The sequence below is a fragment of the Motacilla alba genome, chromosome 1 (genome assembly GCF_015832195.1).
Source record: "Motacilla alba alba isolate MOTALB_02 chromosome 1, Motacilla_alba_V1.0_pri, whole genome shotgun sequence".
NCBI classification, from domain to species: domain Eukaryota; kingdom Metazoa; phylum Chordata; class Aves; order Passeriformes; family Motacillidae; genus Motacilla; species Motacilla alba.
The window spans coordinates 29,399,058-29,426,844 of NC_052016.1; the positions used below are offsets into that span (position 1 = coordinate 29,399,058).

The 27,787-nt window shown below is 39.5% G+C and overlaps 1 protein-coding gene across 1 annotated transcript in view; it reads left to right on the top strand.

Annotated features, from left to right (window-relative positions):
• The first annotated feature begins 611 nt into the window (after nucleotides 1-611).
• The window catches only part of TMPRSS7 (transmembrane serine protease 7), a 46,460-nt gene continuing 19,284 nt past the window's right edge, over nucleotides 612-27,787 (top strand). Inside the window, exons 1-8 of the mRNA XM_038141041.1 lie at nucleotides 612-663; nucleotides 16,903-16,962; nucleotides 17,060-17,095; nucleotides 17,816-17,946; nucleotides 20,266-20,333; nucleotides 21,370-21,563; nucleotides 22,347-22,385; nucleotides 26,726-26,954. Coding sequence (XP_037996969.1) covers nucleotides 17,923-17,946; nucleotides 20,266-20,333; nucleotides 21,370-21,563; nucleotides 22,347-22,385; nucleotides 26,726-26,954 — 554 coding nt within the window. The 5' untranslated portion in view covers nucleotides 612-663; nucleotides 16,903-16,962; nucleotides 17,060-17,095; nucleotides 17,816-17,922. The remainder of the gene's footprint in view (nucleotides 664-16,902; nucleotides 16,963-17,059; nucleotides 17,096-17,815; nucleotides 17,947-20,265; nucleotides 20,334-21,369; nucleotides 21,564-22,346; nucleotides 22,386-26,725; nucleotides 26,955-27,787) is intronic.

Below are 27,787 nucleotides of genomic sequence, written 5' to 3' on the forward strand. Positions count from 1 at the left end.
CATCTCCTGGCATTCTTAAAAAGACCTTTTCCCCAGATCTGCCACAAAAGCTCTGACAGTGGTGTTAAATCAAAGCAGTATTTCTTAGATTCTCCTACCTCAGAAGTGTATTTTGGAACATGGATATCGGTCAGATTCAATTAAAATTCTCAATATTAGGGTATTTTCCAGCCTAAATGATTGTATGATTCTGTGAGATGAGCTACAGCTGGGTCGCCACGCAAATAACAGCTGAAGATTTTGCTGCTGAAAAGCAAGAGCTTGAGCTGTAGCCAGGTGAATTTGGTAGCTGGAGTGCATGAAGGACCTGCAGTGGAAGGTTCAGCCCTTCCTGAGCAGAGAGAAGGTGAGGTAAACAATCCCCAGCCTCCTGTGTGTAAGCTGGAGTGAACTTTGTGGGGGATTTTGCTCTAGGGAGCTCTAGAAGGGCTCAGCAGGGGCAGGCGCTGCTGGGACTGTAGAAAGCAGCTGCTAATCCTCCCTGGCTGTTTGTTACCAAGTGTGGTTTTTTGCTGGATGTCGATGGGGCTGTTGTTAACCAGGGCAGTAGCACAGCTGAAGGTGAGCCCTGCAGGAGTCTGTGCCAGGGGTGAGTCCCGAGGGACGAGCTGGCTCCCTTGCACCAGCCCGGTCTGCTCGCAGTGCTGGCCTGCCGCTGTGAAGGTCAGTGCAGTGAGTTTTAGGGAACAGACCTGCAGTTTCTGAGTACTGGGGATTTCTTTTTTTTTGAGGCTCCTATGCATTCAGTTTCATTCTCTACCTTTTTTCTTGGAGGTCTTCTCTGTAGGGCTTCTTACTGCAATTAAAAACCATTTCTGCTTGGGCCCCAAAAATCCACTAAAATCATACTGTGTTTTCTAAGAAATTTACTTGGGTCTTGAAGTTTTGCTTAAAAGCATAAATCTTTTTGTGTTGTGACATGTTTAATTACATAAATCCTTCCCCCAGAAGCATTGCCATAATGTGAGCTGGACCATGAGGTGCCAAATACAATGGCTAGAACAGAGACAATTTCTTTGTTTGTTTGTTTTTGTGGTGGTGGGGAGGGTTATGCATGAATAAGTCATGCTTTTTCATAACCTTTCAAGAAAGAATATGAAGAGAAGTATGTGAAAGTGATTGTTGTGGTGTATTTCTGTGTTTTCTGGATGTGCAGCCCATTGAATCAAAGTAAGTAGAAAAAAAAGAGTGATGCTTTTACAGTAAGTGGCTATTTTTCTTATTTTTATTATTACCGCTGTCTTTTTCACTTTCTTTATACATGGTGTAGGATGAGAATCAAAAACAGAATTACTGTTTACAGTCTCTGCATTCTGTACAATTAATCCATGAATGATTAAACAGTTTTTGTGCTGCTTGGTTTTTAAGTGGGAGTTGTGAAATAAAGCAAGCCTTAGTACTGCCATGTCACTGAAGCAGGCTGCATGAGTGTACCTCACTCTGGCAGAATATGTTTTCTATTTAAAATTCCTGTCTCCAAGTAATATGATGAGTCCTTTAAGAACTACCTTCTGCAGTTGCTCTGCGAATTGCACTCCTACTGGAGTCAAGTACATCCAGGCAAATTGGATTATTAGCTGGAGATAAATGGGCCCAGGGAGCACTTAGCTAAAGGGCAAGAGCATCACTGCTCCTGCAGTTAAGTGTAAATGCTGGCTCTTAGAAAAGCAGGAGGGATAAAGAAAGGAGGTTTTAGTTCTGAACATTGTCCTCTTCCTTTAAGAGGCTCTGTACTAGCTATAATGGGATGAATCATAAACTTTAACCTACACCTAGAATGAATCTTTAGTTTTAAACACAATGAATTTCAGAAACTGTTACATTCTTTATAGTGATTTTGAAATGAAAGGGGCATTTTAGCTTTGTGTTTAGGAGAACAACAGTAAAATTATAGTTTAATTGTATTGTAGGTATAACACATGTGATCAAGGCCAGCAGAGAACAGTTAGCATGCTTTAAACTTCAGAATCTTTCAGTGATATTTTTAGAGTATGAGAAGATGCAGGATGGAAACAGCTGGATTTATTTGTTTGCTCGCTGTGTCATGGTGGTGAGATGTGAGCCCTTACAGAGTGCTGTGTGGTTAGCAGTGGTCATGGCTGGCCTAGCTGGGGCTGAGAAATATTACACCCTCTAACGGGCAGAGCAAACAAGAGAGGGATTTTTTGTTGCTGTTGGTTTTCTTCCTACTTCTGGCCACCTTGCTTAACTCTGAAAAGGGGAGCAGATGCAGTCTGATAGCAAATAAAAACTAAATGCAAACACTTCCTGCCTGCTGCTAACTTGCGTGTTTTATATATGTGGTAGGTCTTTTGGGAAAAAAATGCAAATTAGAAAGAAAAAATTGGAAGAATAAATTGTTTTAAAGCTGTCTTTCCTGAAAGCAGATTTGAAATATCTAATGAAATACAGAAAAATATAACCCATAAAGCCAGAAAAATATAGGCCGAATAAAATTCTTGGGAACAAAAGACTACTGTGGAGGGTAACCAGCTATTCCTTTAGAAAAAACGAGTATCTTCCTCATTTGGGAGAAGACTGACATGAATGACCTCTACAAATGGAAACATAAGCCACTGATATTTAATGTCATCAATACCACCCCTTCTGTTATCAAAGGTCACCAGGGACCTCGAATTTTAGTTGTTCTTTTGGTCAGTGTTTGTATAGGCTCAGTTAATACTTCTAATTTAAATCTCTATATAGCAAGTGAAGGTGCAAGTCCTGTCACCTTGGCTGGGAACAAGGGAAGGTGGATTTTTATTCACATTAGTGGGAAGTTGTTCATAGCGGACACTGGTAATGTACATTGCTTGAAGAGAACTGGCATTTGCTTATTTCCTTGGCTGTCTTAAAATACGACTGAATGCACAGCAAAATGCACATGCTGTCTCCAGATCCTCCCCTCTGTGCAGGCAGAGCTGCTCAGCTGGGAAAACCTGTTCCTGTGTCCAGCAGGAGCTACTACTCAAAAAACAAAGAAATAAAAGACAGTACTCTGACTAAAGTGTTTTTATTCCAATATAGATCATTGTCTATCCATCAAAAGGCGACCAGGACCTCTAAAAGAACATTTTATTTAAAATTTGATTTTAAGAAGACTGTTTTGCTCCTTGGAGTGAGGAAAACTAACTCCAAAAATAATTCTGTAAAGAACATCACTTATGAGCTTGGTGCTTCTAACTACACTTTGTCCTTTGGGATTGAGGATGTGGCTGTTGCCATGTGCTCAGCGTTTTACAGAATGACTAATGTTTCCTCCTTAGGATTCATTACAAATGCAAAGCACTTCTCAGACCTATTATTGTGTCTGGGATTTCTTTATAATCTTCATGAGGTGGGCTGCACTGCGGGGTATTATGAAGACCCATTGAAAAATACAATATCTATAACCAATTTGAAATCATATATATATAGTTATGTGTCATGTCCTCACCTCCCCATGTCCACCCCAAAAGGGAAATTGGAGTTAAATATATTCTTTAAACTATTATGAGAAAGAAGTTTGAGAAATTATGAGGCTGAGGCAAGCTCCAAGATTTGATGTCTTGAACAGGATCCAAAACACGTGATGGGTTCAGTGTGTAATGAATACTCTGGAGGAGAAATATTGACAGCCCTGCATGTCACTTGCAAAAAAAGGAGACAATGTGAGGGTGCACAAAATTCTGAGCTGTGTGAGGAGGGGCCCAGGCTGTCCTTATAGAAGTGTAGGTGTTTTTTGTCTTGTTTATATTGTTTTGTGGCTCTGCCAGCATCTCATATGATCCTAAGTTAGCTCTGTGATGCTTTTGACTCATCAAAACACCATAAGGAATCTATCTGGCCTGTTAAAATAAATCCACTACAAGTCTGGACAGGCAAAAGGTAGAGAGGTAGCCAACATGGAAATGAATATATGGAGCTCCCTGTTTCTCAAGGTCAAGAGACACAGACATTCAGCACTACTGTGTTACATGCAGGAAGTGCAGTCTTTGCAGGTTCTGACATTACTGTACACAAAGGATTTGGTGTGGGGATCTTATCCCATGCTTTCCAGACAACAAAGCCTACTGAAATTTTGCTGCAGTAGGCTGGTGCAGCTTATGTGACCAGCTGCCCTTACTAGGCACTGTACTTGTACATGTGTGATCAGCTTGTGTGCTGTGATATCCACCTGAGCCTTAAAAACATCTCAGGTGGCTTGCCTGATTTGGCAAATTGCTGATAAGACTGATTTCCCCAATGATCTTGATTAGCTTCATTTCACCTTTCACAAGGTGATTGGCTCTAACATTGGGAAAGTTGAAGCTTCTTGAAAGAATATGGGATAGGACCTGCTTATGGAATAACATGGTATTTAAATCCCAGGTAAAGCTTTTGTCCAAAAAGCTGGCTCAAGTGGGGTTACTGTAAGATTTTCACTGATGGAGCTGGATAACATGATGGTGCTGAAGAAAGGCTCACAAGCTCTTTGCATTGAGGCTGTATGGAAATACAGCCACTGGAAATGGTATTTCTCTCTGTTGACCTTCCACATGGCAGACAAAAAACATGAAAACAAAACCAAATCCCTTCAGCTCTAGTTCAAACTACACTAAGATTTTAATTTTTTAAAAAGTGATTGTACTGTAAATGAAGTAGACAGGGCTGTAGCTCCCTCCTGTTTACAGTTCTTACAATTTCTTCGCAGGGCAGTGAATGTGTAAGGACATTGCCAAATGCAGAACATGCCCACATCCAACCCTTGAAGTCCTGCTTCTCTAACAAACATACCAACAGCAATCTCTGTAATGCAGAACCTAGAAGCAGGCAAGGGGGAAAAAGCAGCTTGTGTAGTTCACAGTAACAAGTTTTATATTTAGACTTTCATTTGTTTCCATCAGTCCAGATCCTCTTAACTTCAGTTTGTTATTTCCCGGTACTCAGCCCAAGGGCATGAGCAGGTATTCAGCTACTGATCAACCTCTAATGAAGATTAGCATCCCTGCAGCTGAGATAAAGAAATTTGCCTGCTAGTATCCAAAGATGTCAAGGTTAGAGAAGGTTAGAGAAGACTGCAGTGACCTAGGTAGAACATCAAGAGCATCTCTGGAAAAAAATAAGAAAATTTCAACAGGGTAGTTTGGTCAACTGGACCCAGTGCAAATCTTGGTCAATTACATTCATGGCTAACAGCCCTCATGAGCAGTTAATCTTGACAGGCTTGTCTGTGCTTCCATGTGGTTTTTATTCTGAAAACCAGATTTTCCTTGTAAGTTATCTGGGAATAGCACTATGCTATTCAAATACTAAAATTACTTTTGTGTAAACTTTTCTTTGTCAAATTATGTGGATTAACTTCCTGGTGGTCCTCCCTGTCAAGTAGGTTTTTCAGCTCTTTAATCAATCTCTTTAGGGCTTCTGGGTACTCTGCTTATCAAAATCTTTAGTGGGCAAGGGATGAAAGCAATGTCAGTTGCTTCTAAGGATGAAATGTTGAGCTGGCCCATAACTCCTGAACAAAGAAACTGAAACCCCAAACTCCCTAGACTCAGTGAAATAATTTGTTTAATAGTTGAAAGTGCAAATAATCTAACTGTTTATTAGTAGATTAGTTTGAGTTACTTGCTTTGAAAAGAAAGAAAAAATCTGTATTGCTTCTTTAAAGTTTGAAGTTGTATGTGCTTGCCATATTCTCCCTGCCTGCATCATAACATGGAAGGACTGATAGAAGTGGAAATAAAAGTACCACAGGTAGTATCAGTGCCCTCCTGAAGTCTTTTACGTAAAAGTAATAAAGCAGAAAAAACTCTAGGGATTGGATTTTGGTTTGATTTGTTGGGGTTTTTCCCCCCAGGCTTTTTTGGTCTATCCTCCCACTTGGAAAGTGATCAGAAATAATCAAACCATGAAAGGAAATGGCATGAGTAGGTTTTTGAAAGAAAGAGGAGGGAAGACAAGGAGTTAAACTTCCAGTGCTGGCCTTCCATCAGGGTATCCCAGATCTTCTCTCCCTAATTGCAAGGAAAATGTAACTATGGAAAGACAGAACAAGTAGTTTACATTAGCATTTTGTTTGTGGCATTTGTGGCAAACACTGAGGCTAAGCTGGCATGGGGCTTTGGGTTTCCTGGGAGATAAGCATAAGTACGGTGTTTGTGGTTTGCTTGCCCTAAACATTAGACTCACATCAGCTGGCATCTGTTGTGTCAATAGATAGGACTGCTAAGAAAGTGAGAGAAGGGATGTTTTCCTCTTTGCTTTCCATGTGGCACACAGGGTTTGGTGATATAGAACAGGGTATCCATTAACCATAAAAATTTCTGGATGTCTTAGCCTCATGGACCCATGCTTTTGTACAGCACTGCCTACAAGCTGAAGCCATGACCTTATAAATCTTATCTTTGTTCACTTTTAACCGGTTAAGGGCCAGGTCACCAACTGAATGTGTGATTTGCAAGGACAGGCACAGAGACTTTCACCAGTAAAAGTGCTTTGACTTGGGTTGTCAGACCCTGCTCAGGCCTGACCTATCCAAGCACACGTCACTGAGCATTCTGAAAGATGGGAGTTTGCACATCAGGAAATCACCTGAAAAGCTGCAAATGTGGCTTTTGCTTGGCTGAAGAGCTGCCCTAGCTTGGTCTCTGTAGAGGCTGTTACTATTGGTTTCAGTGCTACTTCAGCTGGGTCAACCTCATTATTGCAGAAACTTTATTTTTTATAATATTATTTTATTTGAAACACAGCAGGTTTCATACCACGGTAATTGTCCTAACAAGTCACATTTATCTAGCAGTATTACTCCATGTATGCTGTGTCAGTATTGCTTGACTTGTTACTTGCCCTGCTACACATAGCAATTTTATATAAGCAAGACAGAAATGGAAGTAAAATTAGCTAGTTGCACCGATGAGGGTTGAATAGTGCAAGACCATTAACTGTTTCAATAGCAGGGCTTGCTGTCCTTAAAATGGCACACACTGATGAACGGATGTTGTGTCCAAAAGATGTGCTTACTTAGCGTTTTAAATTTAATTTAAATTGATGTGATGCAAATCACTAAGCTATTCTCAGTCTGTTGTTGAGATGAAATAGCTCTATTAGCACTGCTATGCAAGATGGTCAGCTGCTTCATTTCAGGCGATGTGCTCTGACAATGGCAGTTATGTAGGTATGTATTGTTTCTGGGTCCTTGAAGACAGCTCAATTGCCTGTAATTTCCAAGGTGAATTTGTCTGTTGGAAAATGTTTTGTTACATCAGAGACCTCTAGTGCATAGTCAAGCATTTTCAGCAATCAGAAATTGAGTAAGATGTCAAGAAGAAGAAAACTAAATACAAGCACTGTGATTCCCAGTTGCATTTCTAGATGACAAAGTCCTGGAGAGTGAGCAACATGGTACTCATTCACTGGAGGAGGGGAAAAGAGGTTCAAAGTTGATACTGAAATATGTGTTACTAGGCAGTTATTAATAATTTGGTATTTAGTAATCAATTGTCACCCACTTTCATACTTTAATAAAAGTATCACTTCATCTTGCTCACAATTTCAGCTTTCAAAAAATTGAAATAGCATCTATTGTGTGCTGTTTCTGTCTTCAAGGGTGGAAGGGATGTAGTCAAAATGTTAATGACTTGCCTGTGTGTATGCAGATCTTTGCAGTCTACTAATACCACAGTAGTTATTAGTACGTGCTTATTGAAGGTATAAGTATTTTACTTTCCCTGTGTTCAAAATTAAGCTGAATAACAAATTCAGCTGACTTATTAGGAAGGACAGCCAAAACCTTTCCTTCCTCTGTTGGAAGTAATCTCGGCTGTAATTTGAAGAAATTACTGGAGTGACAAAGTATGGAATCAGACAGTGTGATTGTGTACCAATGAAAATTGATTGATTTAAGGATGTTCATGAATGCTTCCTGAAAAGTTGCTATAAATTGCCTCTTAAACTCTTATTTCATTTACACAGACATGTTAAAATCTGTGCTTTACCTGAGTTTTGATTAAAGAAAAACAGATAGGAGCAGCATGCAAGAGAATTCTTATAGGTAATAAAACCAGGTTGTAGTAGAATTAACTTTGTGTTGTGCAGGGACTTTCCTCCATGATTTCATGCAGCTTGTTAGACATTTCTGGTAAGCAATGGAAGATCTTGCAATACAAGCAAACTCTGTCACTTCAGATGTATAGTTTGGAAAAAATGTCATGCTGAGGTTAGTAGCTCTGTGGCGCTCCCTGCTGTGTTAGTGGGCTGATGCTGTCAGGCTGGTTCTGGGCTCCCATCAGTTAAAGGAGCAAGAAGGCCTCTGAGCTGAGCATGAAGGCAGCTTTGGTCAGAAGGGAATCATTTCTATTACACAGAAATGATTTTGTAGAAGATAGGTTTGGTGAGATAATTGCCTCTTTTCTGTTTGTACTCAGTAGTGGAAGTGTGATTCATCTTCTCTGTCACCATCACGTATAGATTCAGTCTAGAAAACAAACTTGGATTTACATGCCTAACTTGTAGACAGTCTAAGACAGGTGAGATGAACCCTACCTCACCCCAGCTCAGTGTGCTGCATAAGAGAAGCTTTTTGTCCTGGAAAAACTGTCCCAGTTTCCTCTAGGATACATCTGTGTAATACAGACAGACATCTTTTGTGTGGATCCTCTGTAACCTTTTCCTTACTCAGGGACTCAGTGGGCTGGGGGATGTAGCAGAGAAGTTGAGGGAGTGTTCTCAGCCAGGTATGAGAAGGAGGACACAATCAATATGTGCATGATCATGATTAGGTTCATTGCTAGTACAGTATATAAATATTGCCATGCAGCATATAACTAAAAGTTTTATGATCTATTACAATGGATTATAGTATCTAAAGGTTTATAAATATAAGGAGGTTTGCCTAGAAATGTGTAAGTTTGCAGTCTTTGGCCCTACAGAATTCTCACTTATAAAGCAACAAAGCGCCTATGTAGCTAATTCAAGATTGTATCTCTGTTTTTATCAATATATTAGCACTTCAGTCACTCATCCAAAAGTGAGTGTTCCCTGTCTTCCCTGTTAAAGGAATCCACCCTGAAGTGCTGGCAGCTTCAGGACAACTTGTCCTCAGGACAACCATCCTCTGGGGTTGGTAGATGGTGTCAGGGAGCAGAATGGTCCCCCTATTATCCAGGAGGAAGCAGTCAGAGAACTGCTGAGCTGCTTGGATGTTCTTAAATCTATGGGATCAGATAAGATCCATCCCAGGGTTATGAGGGAGCTGGCAGATGAGCTTGTGAACCATCACTGCTCTACATCATTTACCAACAGTCCTGGCTCACTTGTGAGGTTCCAGATGACTGGAAGATGGCCAATCTGATGTCCATTCACAAAAAGGTTGGGAAGGAGGATCCTGGTAATTATAGACCAGTCAGCCTTACCTCAGTACCTGTTAAGGTTATGGAACAGTTGTACTGAGTGTCATCATGCAGGATGACCAGGGTATCACACCCAGTCAACATGGGTTTAGGAGGGGTAGGTCATGTTTGACCAACCTAGTCTCCTTTTATGACCAGGTCACCTGCCTGGTGGATGCAGGAAAGGCTGTGGATGTTGTGCATTTGGACTTCAGCAAGGCCTTTGACACTGTCTCTCACAGTACACTCCTGGAAAAGCTGGCAGACCACGGCTTGGACACGATACTCTTTGCTGGGTTAAGAACTGGCTGGATGGCCAGGCGTAGAGAGCAGTGGTGAACGGTGCTGCATCCAGCTGGCAGTCAGTCACCAGTGGTGTCCCCCAGGAGTCTGTGCTGGGGCCAGTCCTGTTCAATATTTTTATTGAAAACATAGATGAGGGTATTGAGTCTTTAATTAGTAGATTTGCAGGTGACACGGAGCTGGGATCGTGTGTCAATCTATTGGAAGGTGGGAGGGCTCTACAGAGAGACCTGGAATGGTTGGATGGATGGGCAGAGTCCAATAAGATGAAGTTTAAGAAGGCCAAGTGCCGAGTCCTGCATTTTGGGCATAGTAACCCCCTGCAACATTATAGGCTGGGGACGGTGTGGCTGGACAGTGCCCACTCAGAAAGGGACCTGGGGGTACTGGTTGACCTGAACATGAGCCAGCAGTGTGCCCTGGTAGCCAAGAAGGCCAAAGGCATCCTGGACTGTGTCAGGAATAGTGTGGCCAGCAGGAGCAGGGAGGTCATTCTTCCCCTGTACTCGGCACTGGTGAGGCCACACCTTGATTGCTGTGTCCAGTTCTGGCTCCTCAGCTTGGGAAGGACATTGAGACACTTGAGCGCATCCAGAGGAGGGCAACAAGGCTGGTGAGGGGCCTGGGACACGAGCCCTGTGAGGAACGACTGAGGGAGCTGGGGTTGTTTAGCCTGGAGAAAAGGAGACTCAGAGGTGACCTTATCACTCTCTACAACTTCCTGAAAGGTGGCTGTAGTTAGGAGGGGGTTGATCTTTCTCTCCAGGCAACAACTGACAGAATGAGAGGACACAATCCTAAGCTGTGTCAAGGGAAATATAGGTTGGATATTATGAAAAAGTTTTTTTTACGGAAAGAGTGAATGGTCTGCTCAGGGAGGTGGTGGAGTCTCCATCCCTGGATGTGTTTAAAAAAAGACTGGATGTGGCACTTGGCGCCATGGTTTAGTTGAGGTGTAAGGGCATGGGTTGGACTCTAGGATCTTGAAGGTCTCTTCCAATCTAGTGATTCTGTGTTTGTGTGTGACATCAGTTTGCCCAGATTGCCTGGTCTCCAGTGGCATTTTATATACCCTTTTGCAAGCCAGCATGCACCAATGTCAACCCAAACATCACAGCTCCCCCATCTCTGGAATGCATTCATTACATGCGCATCCAGACTATTCCTCCTGCAAATACCGCCTGGTGTTTTCATCTTAGGACAAACCGCATTGCCCATCAGAGTGGAAAGGGAGAGAGTTGTCTGTATGTGTAAGGGAGGATGCACCAAAGATCCAATTATCTTTTCTTCACTCTCTCTTTTTTTTTTTTTTTTCCCCCATCATGGGAGGTCACAGATTAGACTGTCAAACTGCCCTGGTTGTGTGAGGGTCTTGATGAGATGGGAAAAAGAAAGTCAGGCTGCCAAACAGATATGCATGAGGAAGTTACTCCCGTAAGTGAGAATGATGTGAGCAAAACCAAGTGTTTTGGTCAGTGTGTGAATGATCTGAGAAGTCTGTTGAAGTTTAAATTTTTTTAATCTTCAGACTTCGGGTTTTTTTTATATAGAGAATATGCAATTAATTAAACAGAAGCAAACAACAGTGCTCCCTTTTGTAAGATTTTATTTCTAATGTGTTTCATTTTATTTCTAATGTGTTTCATGCTTCATTTCAGTTTGTCAATCTCTTTATATTAAGTGCATTCTGTTTCAAAGTAAAGGTATCATGAACAAAACTCAAACCTGTGCTTTTTAAAAGGAGAGGAGGTGAAAATATGTACTAGGTAATTCAACAATGTTGTGGTTTAGCCGTGGCTATCAGCCAAACTCCCACCCAGCTGCTCAGCCCCTACTGCCTCTCCTCAGCAGGATCAGGGGAGAAAATGGGAGAAACAGGAAGGAGGGAAAATGTTTTCTGATGAGGACAGGGAGATTATTTGCCAAATACTGTCACAGGCAAAATAAACTCAGTTTGGGGAAATTTATTTAATTTATTGCAAATTCAAATAGAAATGGAAGTATTAATGTGGGTATTGGGAAACTAGAAGGCAAACATTGAAAAAACATTATTCCTTCCTGCTTTCCCAGGCCCACTTCTTTGCTTGCTGCTCTTCTGCTTACCCACACCCTTTCACCTCCCAAACCCAAGTAGTGCAGGAGGATGGGGACTTACCTGTCAATGCTCTTTCAATCTATGGATTAGCTTCTGAAATAGCATTTACAGCAGAGTAACTCCCTGTGCATGGGGGAGTGGAGACTTTGGGGAGTTACATGAACACTTTGAGACTAGAGTAGTCCCTAAAAGTTAAGCATAATTCAATAAAAACAAAAACAAACAACAACAAAAAAGGGACTTTGAAGCAATTAAGCGTAGTAATATGGAGTGGATGCACTTTCCTATGCTTTAATACAGCCTAGAGCTTAAGAGCTTAATAACTACATATTTTCTATTCTATACCTCTTATACCTCTATTGTAGTGCTTTTTTTTTTTAATTACTAGTCTAGGTTTTATATCTTCAAAGATAAATTAATAGAAGGGTTATTTTTAAATAATAATTGTATATCTCCAGTACCATTTCTGCAGTTGACTCAAGGAAGGCATTGAGATTGTTAATCACTTAAAAGGAAAGACAGCTCTATACTTAGCATCCATTGAGGAAAATACTGGTTTACATCCTCTATAAATATTTAATTAACAAAGACAATAGGATGAAACTGTTATAATACAAGTGACTTCCTGCATCTGATTACAAAAAGGCTTCTCAGTTTGAAGCCTGATCTATATTACTAATATGAAGTAAGTTGCCTAGAGCAGTTTATTTTTTAGTTATAATAAAAGAACCAAATTTGACTGTTCAACAGTGTACATTACAAAATTTTAGGAGATAGTCCAAAGGCTCATCTTGATTTGCTGTTGTTATCTGCGATTTTCAACACTCTTACTTACGGTGCTTACATTTCTTTTCCTTATTTTAGCATATTTTTGCTCTCACTTTTACATTTTGCTTGCCACTTTTCTTGTTCATGTAAGTAATGTTGTGGTATTTTCACAGAATCATAGACTATGCTGAATTGGGAAGGACCCATGAGGATCAGTGATGTATAGATTTTAGCATTGCAGTTTTGTATTTTACTATTTCAGCTTAATAAAGACCATGAAAAGACTATTTTATCCAGTCTGAATTTGAAGTCTGAAGTTACATGATAGCAGTCTTCTAACATTCGCAAAGGTGCAGTAAGGCAGATGAGATTACAATTGGATACTCATTGAAGTAAATTGATGCCTCTTTTGGTCCTGGACCTTGCAATTAGCTGTCTTCAGCTTCACAAGCAGAAAGGGTGCCTAAGGGAAGGTGCAAGGCTCTTTCTCAGCTTGGGCAAGTCATAAAATTAATTCTGCTGAAATGGATGAAAAAAATGATCCCCCAACAGCTAAACCTGAAGATGAAGTAAATGTAAGTAGGTGACTTAAACATTCTTGATTTTCTATACTTCTTGACATTATTAGATGCTTTGTGATCTAATTCTCAAGTATGAAACTTAATATGATGGTTAGTTTTGATATAATTTTCTGGTTTATAGCTCAGTCTGAAAATGTCAACATATCCCTGGATTGCTAATATTATATATTTTCAGACAATTGAAATAATGGACATGTCAGTGTGACAACATAAAAGCTTATCTTGGTGTCATGCAGCATGTTTTTTTAAAAAAAAGTTAACTTCTAGGCAAGAAAGGCAACATTAAAGGAGGCAAAGTGTTTTGCTTTTCCCAGAGAAGATAGAGAAGGGGATTGTTGTATGAGTGCTAACTCATGGCAAAGACGTAATTAAATAATTTAGTGTATGGTGATAGTCAAATTGCAGTGTTGGCTGGAAACCAGTTCTAGAATACAAGAACTAAGATGCAGTAGAGGAAAGCTGGATTGAGAATTATGGTCCTTACTGAAGGAAGGGAGCAGCTTAACTTTGCTGTCGCTTTCCTTACTATAAAATGTTTATGGTAAATTAATAAAACCTAAGAAAATATTGATAATGTGGCACACAGCTTTCAATATTCCTGTGAATCCCATGTAACAGAGAACTTCATCAGGGAAAGCTTGATACATGAATTGCTTTTTTTTTAAAAAATAAGATGAGGATTACAGTAGATGCAATGAAGACATCGGTTGTTTCAAGTGCCCACTTACGTATACAGTGATGTCAATTTTGAGTAATTTTTAACAATACTTGTCAGGATTTAATTTTTAATAATAAATCTGTCTGTTTAGGTCTAGAGTCACAAAAAGGAGTTACATGGGAAAACATTAATATAAAATATTATTGTGGCAATCTTGATGAAAGTGAAAAAAATGAAATTTCATTTCTTGATGAAATTTCAGATGTCAGAACTTAGTATTCATTGAACTGCCTCAAGCTGGCCTACTGAACACCTAAGAGTATAAAGGAACTTTGTGACAATCAAGAGCTTTAAACAAACAAACGTTCATTTTCATCCTTAAAGAGACTCAATAAAGTTTGTAAAAAATACAGAAGATATGTAAATCAAGTGGAGAGTACACAAAACAAGTGCAGTTCATTATCTAGATAGAAGACATGAATCTGAAATGTTCCAATTCTGTGTTTAAAGATTTTGTTTGAGGAAACTGTAGAGGGTCATACTTAGTCTTTTAACTCGTTATTACCAAGTTCTCTTCTCCTTTTAGAACATCCTCCACTCTGAGATCAATGATTGCTATCTGTGCATTTGACTATGGGACCAGCAGGATATTTGTGGGGATGTTTCTTATGCTTCCTCTGAGGATGCAGAGAGGTCTGTTCTTGATAGTATTACTAGTGCATAATATCAGAGAATATCAAAAATTCTCTGTTTGTGAAGATTTCTACAGGTTTTAATTTTTTTTTTAAGAACAGGGCTAATATCAAAACAAGAACAGATTTCTTGGAACATTGATCCTCTGAGGTTTGAATAACTCCGAGCGTGGGGGTTCCCTGACCTCTCTGGGCATGGCCCAGGTGCATGACCTTTGTGGTGAAATACATTCTTCCCCCTCCCATAGTGCAGCTAGAATGTCCCCTGCTGCTTTGTGTGGCTGTTGTGGCTCTCTCTTCGTTGTGCACCTGAGAGGAAAGTGTGGCTCTGTCTTCTCCATAGCCCACTTTAGAAATGGAAATCTAGAATTAGATTTACCCACACTGTCTTTGCCTTCTTGTCTCCTGCTGAACAACACTAAGGCTCTCAGCTTTTTGCTGTACATCATATCCTCCAGCTCCCTACCTCTGTGATCTTCCCCTGGAATCACTCTGGATAATCAACATCTCTCTTACCTTGATTGCCCAAAACACAGATGAGCGTCTCCTACTGTTGAGCAAAAGGAAAGAAGAATTTACTGTAGGTTATTTCACAACACCCCTTTTGCAAATGGCTGGCAGTTGTGCTTGTCATTTCCTGTGTGTCAAGCTGCATCAGCACAGAGCTTTTGTAGCCACTGTTTTAAACTTGGCATCACACACTGAAAACTCAAGTGTGCAATTCTCAGTTGGTTGCTTCCCGACTTTCATGGTCTTCTTTCTCATCAAGTGTTACATAATTAGTATGCATGACAAATGACAGTTGTGTCCACACATTTTAGTCAACAACAGATCACACACTCTTTGCAGGGTACCTTCTGAGAGGCTTCAAACAATTCAATGCTGGTAAATAGGTGAGCATCTTGTTGCACACTTTATCCTCATCATCTACCTGCTGTAGCTCTGCAGAGGCCTATTGAGCACAGGGAACAGCTAGATCTGCCATAGTCAGGGGCTCTGCTGTTTAGTGTGTCTCCTCTAGTGTGAGTGTGAATTCCTCAGTGTATTTTCATGTGGGCACAAAAGGGGATAGGTGATAGGACAGTGGTTTGTCCCTCAGAGTGAGGCTGTCAGCATCTTGAGCAAATCATAGACCAACTATGGTCATAGACCAGGTCGTGGTCAGAGCTTTTTGATTTTCACTGCTTAGAAATGATGCACCACTTAGAGTGGCCTCTGAGTGGCATAAATTCAGCTGTGAGGTGAGAGAGACCTGCTTTGAAGATGCCGTTAAAATGAATCTAGCTGTTCCAAAAACAAGGGAAAAAACCTATATGTTTTAGTCTTCATCTTGATGAAGTTCAGTTTAATCCTCATATATATGAGCTCCTGAGCCACATCATTTTGTCTAAGACTGTTCTTTGCTTCATAAAGGACTGTGCACTGAAACCCTTGCTGCTGATTGCTGACTAGTATTTGTCAACACCTCCAGTCATGGACAACCCACAGCTTCCTAAAGCCACTCCTTGAGAGCTTCCCTCTCACTGCCATCAACATGTTTTTAGAGTGTTTTTCCTGAATGCTCCTTGTTTATGTATCAATTATCTAACTTATGCTATAGTTTTTATGTAAGGAGGAAATGCGTGGTGGGTTTTGGTTTGTTGGAGTTTTGTTGTTGGGGTTTTGTTTTTTCTTTTTTCTTGTTATTTTATTCTGGTGCAGCTGGGTGTAACAGCTAAAACAGTATTCGTATCTAGAACACGTGGTCAGTAATATTCTGAGAGGTTCAGGAATTTGCCAGCTAAACTCTGATAAGATAAGACAATGAATTGACTTGAGAAATGTGATTGAATCTCTAGCTGATATCACAGCAAACCATTTGACTGTGATAGGAGATACCCTAAAGACAGACTTTTATGAAGTGCAAGAGACTTTTTCAGGCAGCTCTTGCTGTGCCTGCAGCAACTGATAAACATTTTTTGTCTGCTTAAATGTGTTGATTATCTTTTGCAAAGGAAAATGCCTGAGGCCTGGTGTGGTGTCTAGTACAAATGGGCTTTCCAGAACAGACAAACTGTAGAGACGTTATAAGAAGTGGAAACTACTCCTGCAAATATAGAAATGGTTGTGTAGTCTTTTGTACCTAGATGAGATGGTCAGGATATATTTTGAATCCAGCTTAGAAAATTTGAGATTGTATATCAAAATAAACTGCCAAGCATTTGGATATCCAGGTGATGATTTTGTGCAGGTCCCATCTCAGCAAGACCTGTGCTGAGCTCTCCTGTTCACTGAAGGTAACTAGGTAACTTCTCAGAGGGAGCCAGATATGCAGGTGGAGCCTGCCCATAGCCACTGCTCGACAGCCTGAAGGGAAGTCGAGACTTTTCTCTGAGGAACAAATTGGTTGATGCTTGTTGATCACTCAGCTTCTGCTAGAAACATTCCATGATTTCTGTTGTCTTTCACCTTATTTTAGGCAACCAGTATTTCAGTCCAAATGGTATCTGCAGAAGACAAGTTGGCAAAGAGAATTCTGGCAAGGAAAAAGCATGACAAATTGAAGAAAAAAGATAAGTTGCTATGGAATTTTCAAAACAAAATAATTCTCTTTACTCTCATTCTATTCATTTTAGGAGTTGTAACCTGGACATTACTGTGGCTCTTCATTGGTGAGTCGCTGAAAGTTCATGCAACTCCATATATCATTATCACCAATAGTACTTTCAGATGACTTTAGGATCTCAGTTGTCCTGAAGGCTGTTTCTAAAGTAAACATGGAAATTTTTAAATGGGGTCTGAAAAACTTTTGTCTTTGCTAAGACTTAACAAGTAATTAGAAAAGCTGGCTTTAGGGAGCATGACTTTATATTTCAGAGGTATGGAAAACATTTTCATTTGCAAGCTGATTTGCAGAGACCTGACAGGTTTTTATGAGCTTGATTCCTCAGAAATTTTGCCTTCCATTGTGTTTCTTGGCCTTCTGAAGTTCAGATAAGTACATTATTTTTCAGAATAGATTTAAGGAAGTAAAAGGGGAGTAAAATAAATATGTGTGTAATTAAGCATTAAAAGCTGTATTTTCTTCTTTAGGCCCCTGATGCTAATACTGCCTAAGATACCTTAGGGATGCTCCAGAATCTGGATGTTGATACTGCCTTCAGTTATGCTGGCTTGTTTGTATGGTGGTATCTTATCTTGTGTGTAGGTAATAGGAGCTCAATTAACCATAATTTGGTACATATTTAGAACACTTTGGCTATAAAAGTGTTCTGTTCTTGGGTAGTTATTTCAAACTACAAAGGCCAAATAGATTAATTTGGTTTAGAATTTAATAAAAAAACCTTCATTGTTATTAAAAAAAGGCTAACTGTCTTCTTTGTTTCTTGCAGTTCAGGCGGAAAACAAAGATGCATTGTATTTTGTTGGACTGTTTCGTGTTGCCAACATAGAGTTTCTTCCAGAATATAGGCAGAAAGAGTCAAAGGAATTCCTCTCTATGGCACAGACTGTGCAGCATGTGGTAAGATGGGTGGGCTGCTTGGTTAGCAAAAAAAGATCAGAGCTGTGGACAAGTGATATTTAGATGCCATTGAGGTTGCTCTGGTGTTCTTCTACCTCTTCCCCTCAGAGGACTATGTGCAAGCAGTGGCTTTTTGGAGGTATGAAGGAACTGACTTCTTTCAGCTTGTTAATCACAAGCAGTTTTGAATGGATCTGGTTTTTACATTTGACTTAATTTATGGATAACATTTTATGATCTGTGACTAAAATTCTACAAAAGTCCTTAAACTCAATTGCCACTTTTGAAACATCAAACAGATGAAATCTCAAAATCTTTTGCATTTACACTGGTATCTTCTGCCTTAAAGCATCTGTAATTACACTAGTTATCACAAACATATTTCAGAAGGAAATTTACATTTCCTTCTGATACTAGGTATTCTAAAGACCATTATACCTCCCAAATACCTTGCATCAGTCAAAGCAAAAATAGAACTCTGGATCAATAGCTGCTCTACAGGGGGAAAAAAGGGGTGGGGGGGAATCTTAAAAGAGAATTTGACTTTAAAGACATTTGATGTAGAAAGCAAAAATACATTTTTGCCAGGAGCTGCAGTGCTGTCCACATTAGGATTGAGGCAACTGTATGAAAACTGCTAAACAAAAACAACAACAGCCACAACAAAAAAGTTAGATGCAACCAAGAAATTTTCAATAATTACAAAGTTTTTGTCACCTTATAATGTGAACTGATGTTCCTGTTTTCCAGCTCTTTCCAAGTCCTGCAAATTAATCATTGAAGTTCTTTCAGATAACCAGTGCAGGGCATCACCTTTCCCTGATGTCCATGAAGCAGCTCTAATGTCCTGCATTTCCTGGGTCTTGCTCTTCTCTCAGAGCATCCTGCCCATGTCAGACATAGTGGAGAGAGGCAATAGAGAGTTGTTGAGCTGCCAGTGTCACCACCTCCAACTTGAACATTACTTGGAATTTATTTTTTATCTGTGAACTTTGCCTGAACTCATCAATGGATTTTGCATTGCTGAAACCGGCAACCTTAACTGTTGATTAAAATTGTAAGAAGGGAAGTGGGGGATTTGGGATTTTGTTTGTTCTCCTCAAAACCCTTTTGTTACTGGTTGCTGGCCCAGAGACCCCAAGTGGTGGTAGAAAAAGCTCTCTATATAGGTTCTTTCCATTTGATAGTAACAGCAATACATAAAATCTCTTGTACCTTAATCTAGAGCAAGATTGAGCTCTACCCATCTTATTTAGGCCCTTAAAATTATTGTTTAAACTTCTGTTTCAAATGATGAAAGTTAGGGGTTAATATGGATGTGATTTTTACAGCATTTACAATATTCTGTGTCACAGTCCTTCGATTAAACATTAGTTTTAATCATAAAGCAGCAGAGTGAGGTCTGGACAGCTTGAGGTACATGCCACCTTGTGGCTTTGAACAGGATGGGGAGAGGAAGGTTATTGTCACACCAGTATTATCACAGCCCAGCAACAGGGAGAATCAGGAGCTTGCTTTGCCCAAAGGCAGTCCTTCGGCAGGGAGCAGGCAGAGATTTTGCTTCTCCACGTTTTACACTGTGTGTATTGGAAAGAAATATATTAATACTAAGCTGTTGATGAAGAAAATAGACGCAAAGGAATCAAAGTGAAAAAAATTCCATAGACACATTAAAAAAAATAATTCCTTAGCTGTGAGGGGAATCAAGCACTGGGGTTCTCATCCAGGGAAGGTGTAGAGTCTCCATTCTTGAAGATAAAACTGGAAATGGCCCTGAGCAACATGGTATAGTCGACCCTGCTTAGAGCAGTGGGATTTGACTAGATGCTCTCCAGAGGCCCTTTCCTATTTCAGTCTTTCTATGATTCTGTGGGAAAAGCTCTGGTATGTGCTGTCCACTGCACCTTAGTAACAGCACCAAAAAAGTGTTATGAGTGTTTGCATTTTTTGAAGTTTGGCCCTAAGTTTTAGCATCAGGATAGGGATGGTCTCTGTGTTTGGGATTTTCTGGGTGAAGGATGTGCACTGTTGTCAAAGAGCATTATTGGAAATGGAAAGAGCATTATTGTTTATGCCAGCTGGCCATGGGCAAAAGATTTGATATTTCCTGGGAATACCGGATTTGTTACAGATATGTTGAAGAGATAGTCTGTTCATCTCCTCTTCTGCCTAGCTTGGCTGATGTATGTCTGGAAGTGTGTGTGTGTGTGTTGCGTAATCTTGGTGGAAAATAGGTTGTTCCTAGAAAAGCCTAGGCATATAGCATCTCTAGGTGTGACTAGTTTTCAGAATGCTAAATCTTTATACTTTGTCTTTCAGATGAACTTGGTCTACACAACTTCTTCTTTCTCCAAATTTTACAAGCAGTCCACTGTCTCAGAAGTCAGGTAAAACTGTGGTTAAAGTAATTGCTTTTCTGCTGGGCAGTAGATAATGTAATAAGCCCACAAAACGAGATTGCTTTTAATAGTTATAATTCAATTTCTTTGCTATGTACTTGAACTGATAGAAAAATAGGTTTATAACCTATACAATTCTCTTAACAAAAGTAAAGGCAAACTAAAGTAATATAAACAGTTCCTTGTCTGCCAGAAATACAATGCAAGATGAACAGAAATAATGTCAATAAAGAGGTTTGCTGATTCTTTGGCTCATGTAGAAGTTTAATCACTTAAGCATGCTGTTGGAGCACAACTCTGTGTTATTGATTAAATTGCACATATTTTGTGAGTAATATTACTAGAATAAAAGCATTTTCTACTTAAGAAGTAGGAAATCTGTGCAATAAAGTATTCTTACTCTATTATTAATGTTTGCAGCTAATGTTAGAAGTTTAGTTATTTCAATCCTCTAGAACCAAATACAGTTTTGGTTCAGAAACTGGAGGTTTTTAGGCTGTGTTTGATTTAAAGGTCTTTCTCCCCACTAAGGAGATAGAGATTAGTGTGGTCATACATGGCCTCACATAATGTGTTACCTAAATAGTCTAGGAATCATTTCCTACATACTACAACACACAGTGCAGGGTGAGATGCATACCACTGCAGAGCTCTGAGTTTCTGGAGATGATAATTCTAATGTTTCTGTTCTACTATTTCTGTTTTGATCTTTAGGAAATAGTCCAGCTCTAATTCATGTGTAGACAATGTGATTTCCACAGATCTCCATAGTTAGGAGCCCTCAGGAAGTCAGCCTACTGAATATTCCCAACTGGATGTGAAGAGTGTGTTTTGGTGTTTTGGGATTTATCTTGTTTGTTTGTTTCTTTAAGGGTAAAATACACATTCACTGGGTTAAAGTAATTATAAAATATGGAAATGAGCCAAGCACTTCTGAATTTGTGCTTCAGAAGCTTGGGCTAAGAGTCTGGTCTTCAGAAGACTTCCAACAGTCCAAGGTGATAACCCGAGCTCTTTATTTCAGTAACAACAACAATGGAGGCCTTCTTATTCATTTCTGGATCGTATTTGTGGTACCACAGGCGAAGGGACAAGTGCTGTGTGAGGATTGTGTGGCTGCCATTTTAAAGGATTCCATTCAGACAAGTATCATTAACCGGACTTCAGTGGGAAGTCTTCAGGGCCTTGCAGTCGACATTGATTCCATTGTCCTAAGTGGTTAGTACTAGAACACATCCATATCCTTGAGGAAATCCTTCATTAAGGAGATGTTTTTTACTTTGGAGTAGAAAAGTCTATAAATAAAATATTGATCCTACATCTCTAGCTTACTAAAATTGTAATAGAAGAAAAAAAACTGGGAAGAAAAATAAAAATTAGATTTGAGGTCAAATCAAGGTAAAAATTGTTCTTGTAAGCAGTGAGTGCAAAACTTCCAGTATTGGGAGTGGTTATGTTCATAGTCAGGAGGTAAAATGAGTACCTTTGTAGGCAGATTTGGCTTAGTCTGTGATTTTAAAAGCATAAAAACATGAAGGGTTAAGGTGGATCATTTCATTGAAAATGACTCTTATCACACCTTTAATAAAGATTCAAGAACAGCCTATAAAGGTGCCCATTTGTTAAATAACTCTTGTGCCATTCCTGTCTGGCCAACAAACTCACAACCTGTGATGCAAGCATGTTTAATGTATTAAGCTACAAAATGTTTAATGATTTTCCATTCTAAGGACATCAGTCAGAAAATAACATCCAGGGTTACCCCTGTCTCAGTCCTTCAACTAACTCTGACTGCTTAATTACCATGCAGTCTCTTCTTGCCTCACCTCCAAAGCTGCTTACAGAATTTTCAGAAATGAAGGGGGCTAGGGCAACCCCCATACTGAGAAAAGTGTTTTGTCCTGTGTGTTCAGTCTTAGGACTGAGGTGTGATTGAATTAAACCCTGAATTCTAGATTTCAGACAAGCAGGAAGACTCACACAACTCTTTTTTCTATGCAGCAGGTCTTCGATCAGATTATTGGTCAACAACAGGAACAGGTAATTCACCCTTTTGGTAGCTTCCTGCAGAGGAGAGGTGGAGAACAAAGCTTTTAGTTCATGACTTGGACTTAGATACTGTTCAGTGTTAATTTAAGAGGGCTAAATTCAGCCTTGGCATTTAAGTCCTGACTTACTAAAAGGATGACCAAGAATCTTGCATGTAACAAACAGAGGAACTATCTACCTTTAATCTGCCTGGTAAATTTTTAGATGTACCTGGTGACATAGTAGGAAACGAACTAAATCAGGTGTTTGCTATTCATTGTGCTGACCAGCAGATTAACCTTTTCTTAACTGGACAGTAATGAATTTAATATGCTGAACAAGAGCATATGTTGTCCATGCCTTTGTCCATCCTTTATCCACCTTAACTCCCTTTCTCCAAGGTTAGTGGTGAGTTATTCTTTTGAATTAATTCCCTAACAGTAATTACTCTAGGCAGTTGAGTTTTGCCAGGGTTGTGGGAGACACTATTTGTACACCTGCTTGGTTTCATTTTGTAAACCTCCCAGAAGGGTTCTTTTCCAGTGTGCAAAGCACTGAATAAGCAGGTCAAAAGTACAGGACGTCTACCTTCACTAGTACATGGAGTAGGTACCTACAAAATGGTGCTATTAGGCTGAGCAATAGTACTGCACCTCTGATGGAGACACCTGCTAAGACTCTATTGGACCAACAGTTATCAATCTGCTGGGGATGTGTTGGCTTCCCTTGCTACTTGACGCAGACTGACTCTTCATTTCGAGAAGTCACACTGTTTTGGTTTTTCAAGGGCTTTATAGCTTTCCATGTTTGTATTTTTCTTTCCTGAGACATTTTGTTGTACTTCTGCCTGTGATTTTTTACTTCTGTTACCTTGCAAAGGTAACAGAAGTTTGAGCTTGCATATTTTTTTTTGGAATCCAACAACTACTTTTGCCATGCAGCCAAGGCAAGCTCTGCTAGTTCTGAGGTCCACAGGCAGACTTCAGGTCACAGAGCATGGTCCAGGATTTGCAAGGTTTATATTGCTAACAGCCCATAATTTCTCAAAACTCAAGTTGAGTTTGATACAGCATTCATTTGTTAAAAGCCTCCCAACTTGAACTGCAAAGCATAACAATGTTGGCCTCTACCACATCTCGTTAATGTGCATTTTATTTCTATAAAGAGTTTTACGTATTGGTGGTTACTTGCATTGCGATTTTGTTTCCCATTTCCATGTTCCAGGGTGGAGAAGTTAGCACAGTTGGAACTTGGTTCCAATTTATTCCAGAATGCAGCCCCTAAAACAGAAGAAATTAAGAAGAGCGCAACACAAATATTTTTGCTGAGACTTTTTAGGCCTTGTGTGATGTCTTTTACCCAAAGGGAGAAGGATGACCTGCCATATTCTAGACATCTTTCAGAGACTTTGTATAGGCACCCACAGGTGTCAGCTGGTATCTCTGGGAAGTGTGGAGTGGGTATGTAATGAAGTTCCTGGGGATAAACAGCATGGATGGCCACAGTACTTGAGAATCTTATACTGGTGCAATTTTATTTGTTGGGGTTCTTTGGCTGTGTCTGTTTAGGACTATGGAATATGATGCAGAGGTAAAAGTGAACATGCAGCAGCACAAATCAAATGAGCACTGGCAGGCTGTATTTTGAGACCAATGGAGTAAACTTTGGGTATGGAGATGAACCCAGTGGTTGGTTCAAGTACAGACTGGAGTGCAGATTTATTGAAGAGTGGTGCTGGAGAAGCAACTTGTGGGCATCCAGCTGATGTGAGGTTCTTGCATTGCCTTAATATCTGATTGTGCTGGTTTTGCTTGGGTAAAGATTTTCTCCAGCTTTGATTTCAAGCCAGTATGCTTGAACTACTTGTAGTTCTAGAGTCAGCTCTGAATTTCTTGACTGTGCCCCCTAACAGCAGCAAGCTCATCCTGTTATTAATTACTTAGTAGAATTAATAGTAGTTACATATAATTTTAGAGATTATGATCAAAGTTGGCTCTGCTAAGGGTAACTAGATAAGCACAAATAACTATTATAAAAATAATATTGTTGGGAAGAGATAAGAAGAAGGAAGAACAATTACTTAAACAAAAAATTAAATAGTTTTAACTAATTCATTTGTATTAAATGTGACCCTTACAGATTGTTCATAAACATTCATCGCATTAGTTTCATGTTACATTCAAGATTGTCATTTAGAAGTGGAAGTTGGACAAAGCCTGCCACTTCCTGTCTTGATTAGCTACTGGTTAAAAGGTCAACATTTAATTTGAGTCAACAATTGGTAGTAAATTTTCACAGTGCTCTAACTGGTGTTCTTTTGGGTCTCACCCCCTGATTGGGGTGACCCTGAAAAGTCTCTCCTCCAACTCGTGCTTTCAAAGAAAGACTCAGTAGTCTTCTGTTGTCTGGTTTCAAGGTAGTTTATTGTTGGTTATCTAAAAGATTCTTCTCCTGAACTGCTGTGGCCCATTCAGCAGGTCAGACAAAGGCACACTGCCCTCCTAGGGGGCTAGTGCCATCTTTTATATCATATACTACGTATTACATGTTTATACTTTTTCCCCAATGCCTACTATCTATATTGAATGGTGACTTTCTACTCTAGACCAATTTGTGAGTGCCAACATCACCAAAGACATGTAGGTTAGGAAGGAGAAAGAAAGAGGACAGGGCACACCCAAATCCCTCCATCTTAGAACTCCTGACCCCCATGTACAAAACTTGGACCCCTGCGTACAAGGCTTAAAACCCCCCTGTACAGCACTCAAAAATCCTACCCTTCACTTCGTGACTACTTCTACTACAATACCTAAACTTTTGTGACTTCTTGTTCTTCCCGCAAAGTTGGTAAATTGTTCCATGGGTCAGATTCAAAGCCACAGGGGTCTCTGGCTGCATGCCAGGGTCTCAGATGCTTCTGACCTGGGTCTGGAACATCCGAGAATGTCTGTGGGACATTCTGAGTTCCGACATCGTTCCATGATGGTAACTATTTCAGAATTTTATAATTCTAATATAATAATATTAGAATACAATATTAAAAACTATTATGTTTGTAATAGGCAGAAATCAAGGCAAATATTCACTTTTGATCCTATTCTCCCTAATTTGCATTTTTCTTCCTTCTCACCTTTTAAAGAGCTATGTTAAGAGTTTTAGACATGACCAAACAAAAATTCCCTAAGCTTTTTGCTGACTGCCAGCTGCAATTTTGAATTAAAAAAAAAAAGACCACCATATATTTTATTTGGAAATTGCAGTTGTTTCAGCTTAATTGGAAAATTGGATGCAAGTAGGGTAATATTCTTCTTATCCTAGTCTAAATTATGACACAAATTTTTACCCTTTTTTTAATAAATCTTGTATAGGGTAGGTTAGATAATTTTTCTTCCACAGTGTTTCCATACTAATGGTGATTTCTAGCACTGCAAAAATTTTCAACACTGGGCAGAACGAAGTCCTGGTCTGAATTCATTTTGATCCTGCTTTGAGTAGAATGTTGATCAAGAAAACTCCTGGCATCCCTTCCAAACTGAAGGACTTTGTGAATCTGAATTTGTTGCTACCACTTCTAGCTCATGTAATGATAAAACACTGAGGACCTTGACATTTGATGAATAAAAAAGCTGGGGGCATACAGACATGCAACAGCATTTTTCCTTTGATTTTGTTTTATGTATTTTTAATATCCTAATGTCTATAGGGGCAAGCAGTACATTTATGCTTTGAAAGTAGATGAGTATGTCCCAGTGAAGAATTAAGTAATTTATCCTCTAGAAATTCCACAGAACTTTAACTGCAAATTTTACAAAATGGCACTGCTGTAGTGCTAATACCCTGCAAGAAAATACCCTGGCAGCAGCACTGCTGGCCATGCTCTGTGCTTGTTATAAATAGACTGTTCTTGGACCACAGAAATGTAACTAAGATGAAAACAGTGAGTGACACAGACAGCCAGAAAGGGAGGCTTCACAAGGTCAATGGGGAATGGCTTTAACCTGAAAAAGGGTAGGTTTGGGTTTAGGGTAGGAAAAAATTCTTTCCTGTAAGGGTGGTTGCCCAGAAAAGCTGTAGATGCCCTTTCAAAGTGTCTGAGGCTGGGTTGGATTGGGCTCTGGGCAACCTGGTCGAGTGGAAGGTATCCCAGTCATGGCAGAAAGTTTGGAACTAGATGATCTCTTACAACCCAAACCACTCTATAATTATATTATTAATTTGTTTTCCAAGTTAGATACGCCTTCATATTTTGCTTTAGTTTAACACAAGGTTTAGGGGTTTTTATTTTAATGCTGTGTGGATTTAGAAGTTTTGGAGTGATTGCATCCAGTGTTGAAAATGTGACATTTTCACAGGAACAAATTGCATGTATGATCTCTATGCTGACCGACTACATGAGCACTTTCCTCTGGATACTCAAGCTACCTCAGAGGGAACAATCTGCTATTTTAAGCTTATTGCCTCTGTGGGCTACCTTGTCCGCCTTTCCATAGTATCCCTTCAGATTGAAGCAGATAACTGCATAACTGACTCGCTCACCATTTATGACTCTCTGATGCCAATCAAAGATAAGATACTCTACCAGTGAGTATAAATTTCTATTAAGAATTAATTGACAACTTTTGTGGTTTTTTCTGAAGACCTATCATCTTCATTTTTTGGTTAGTTTGGTTTTGTTAAAATTGCTCTGATCTTCATATATTACTCACATAACACCTGACAAATAAAAATTTCTTGGATAAGTTATTTTGGTAATAAAAGGGGAAATTTTCTTCATTTTTTTTTCTCTTTTTTTTTTTTTTTTTAAACTGGAGTGCATCTTCACCTAGCCACAGAACTATGAAAAATTCACACATTACTGGGCAAAAGTTTCTGTTTCTTATCAGGAAATGATACTGACTGAAAGAGAATGTCAAAATTTCCTCCCTTCAGCAAGCTATTCTGTATTAAGATTAGTGCTTTTCAGATAAAGACTGAAGTTCTGAAACTAAGTCTTGTGATTTTCACTTACTGGCACTCACTAGTTCCGTGCTTTTTTATCTGCTGTATTTGTTAAGAGGGTTATAAAAATCTTGACTTGAAGCTGTGATGGGTTGAGGGCTTTTTTTCTTTTTCTTCTCTCTCTTTAATGATCTGTTATGCTTGTTTAGGGACTTTTTCTTTCAAATCCCTGATAATTAATTCCATAGGACTCTGTAAATCAAATGGAAACAACACCACCTCCATGAAGTAGACAAAAGCTCAGCATTTTCACCCCTGAAACCCTTTTCTCTGGCATTTCAGTCTGTGTATAAGCCTCAGAACCAGAGCGTTGGCTTGTCAGTCCTTTTCGAGAGCTGTTCTGTACTAATCTGTATCTCCAATTGACTTGGATGGCATTCACTTACATGTTAGTATCTGTAGAGGACTGAAGATGT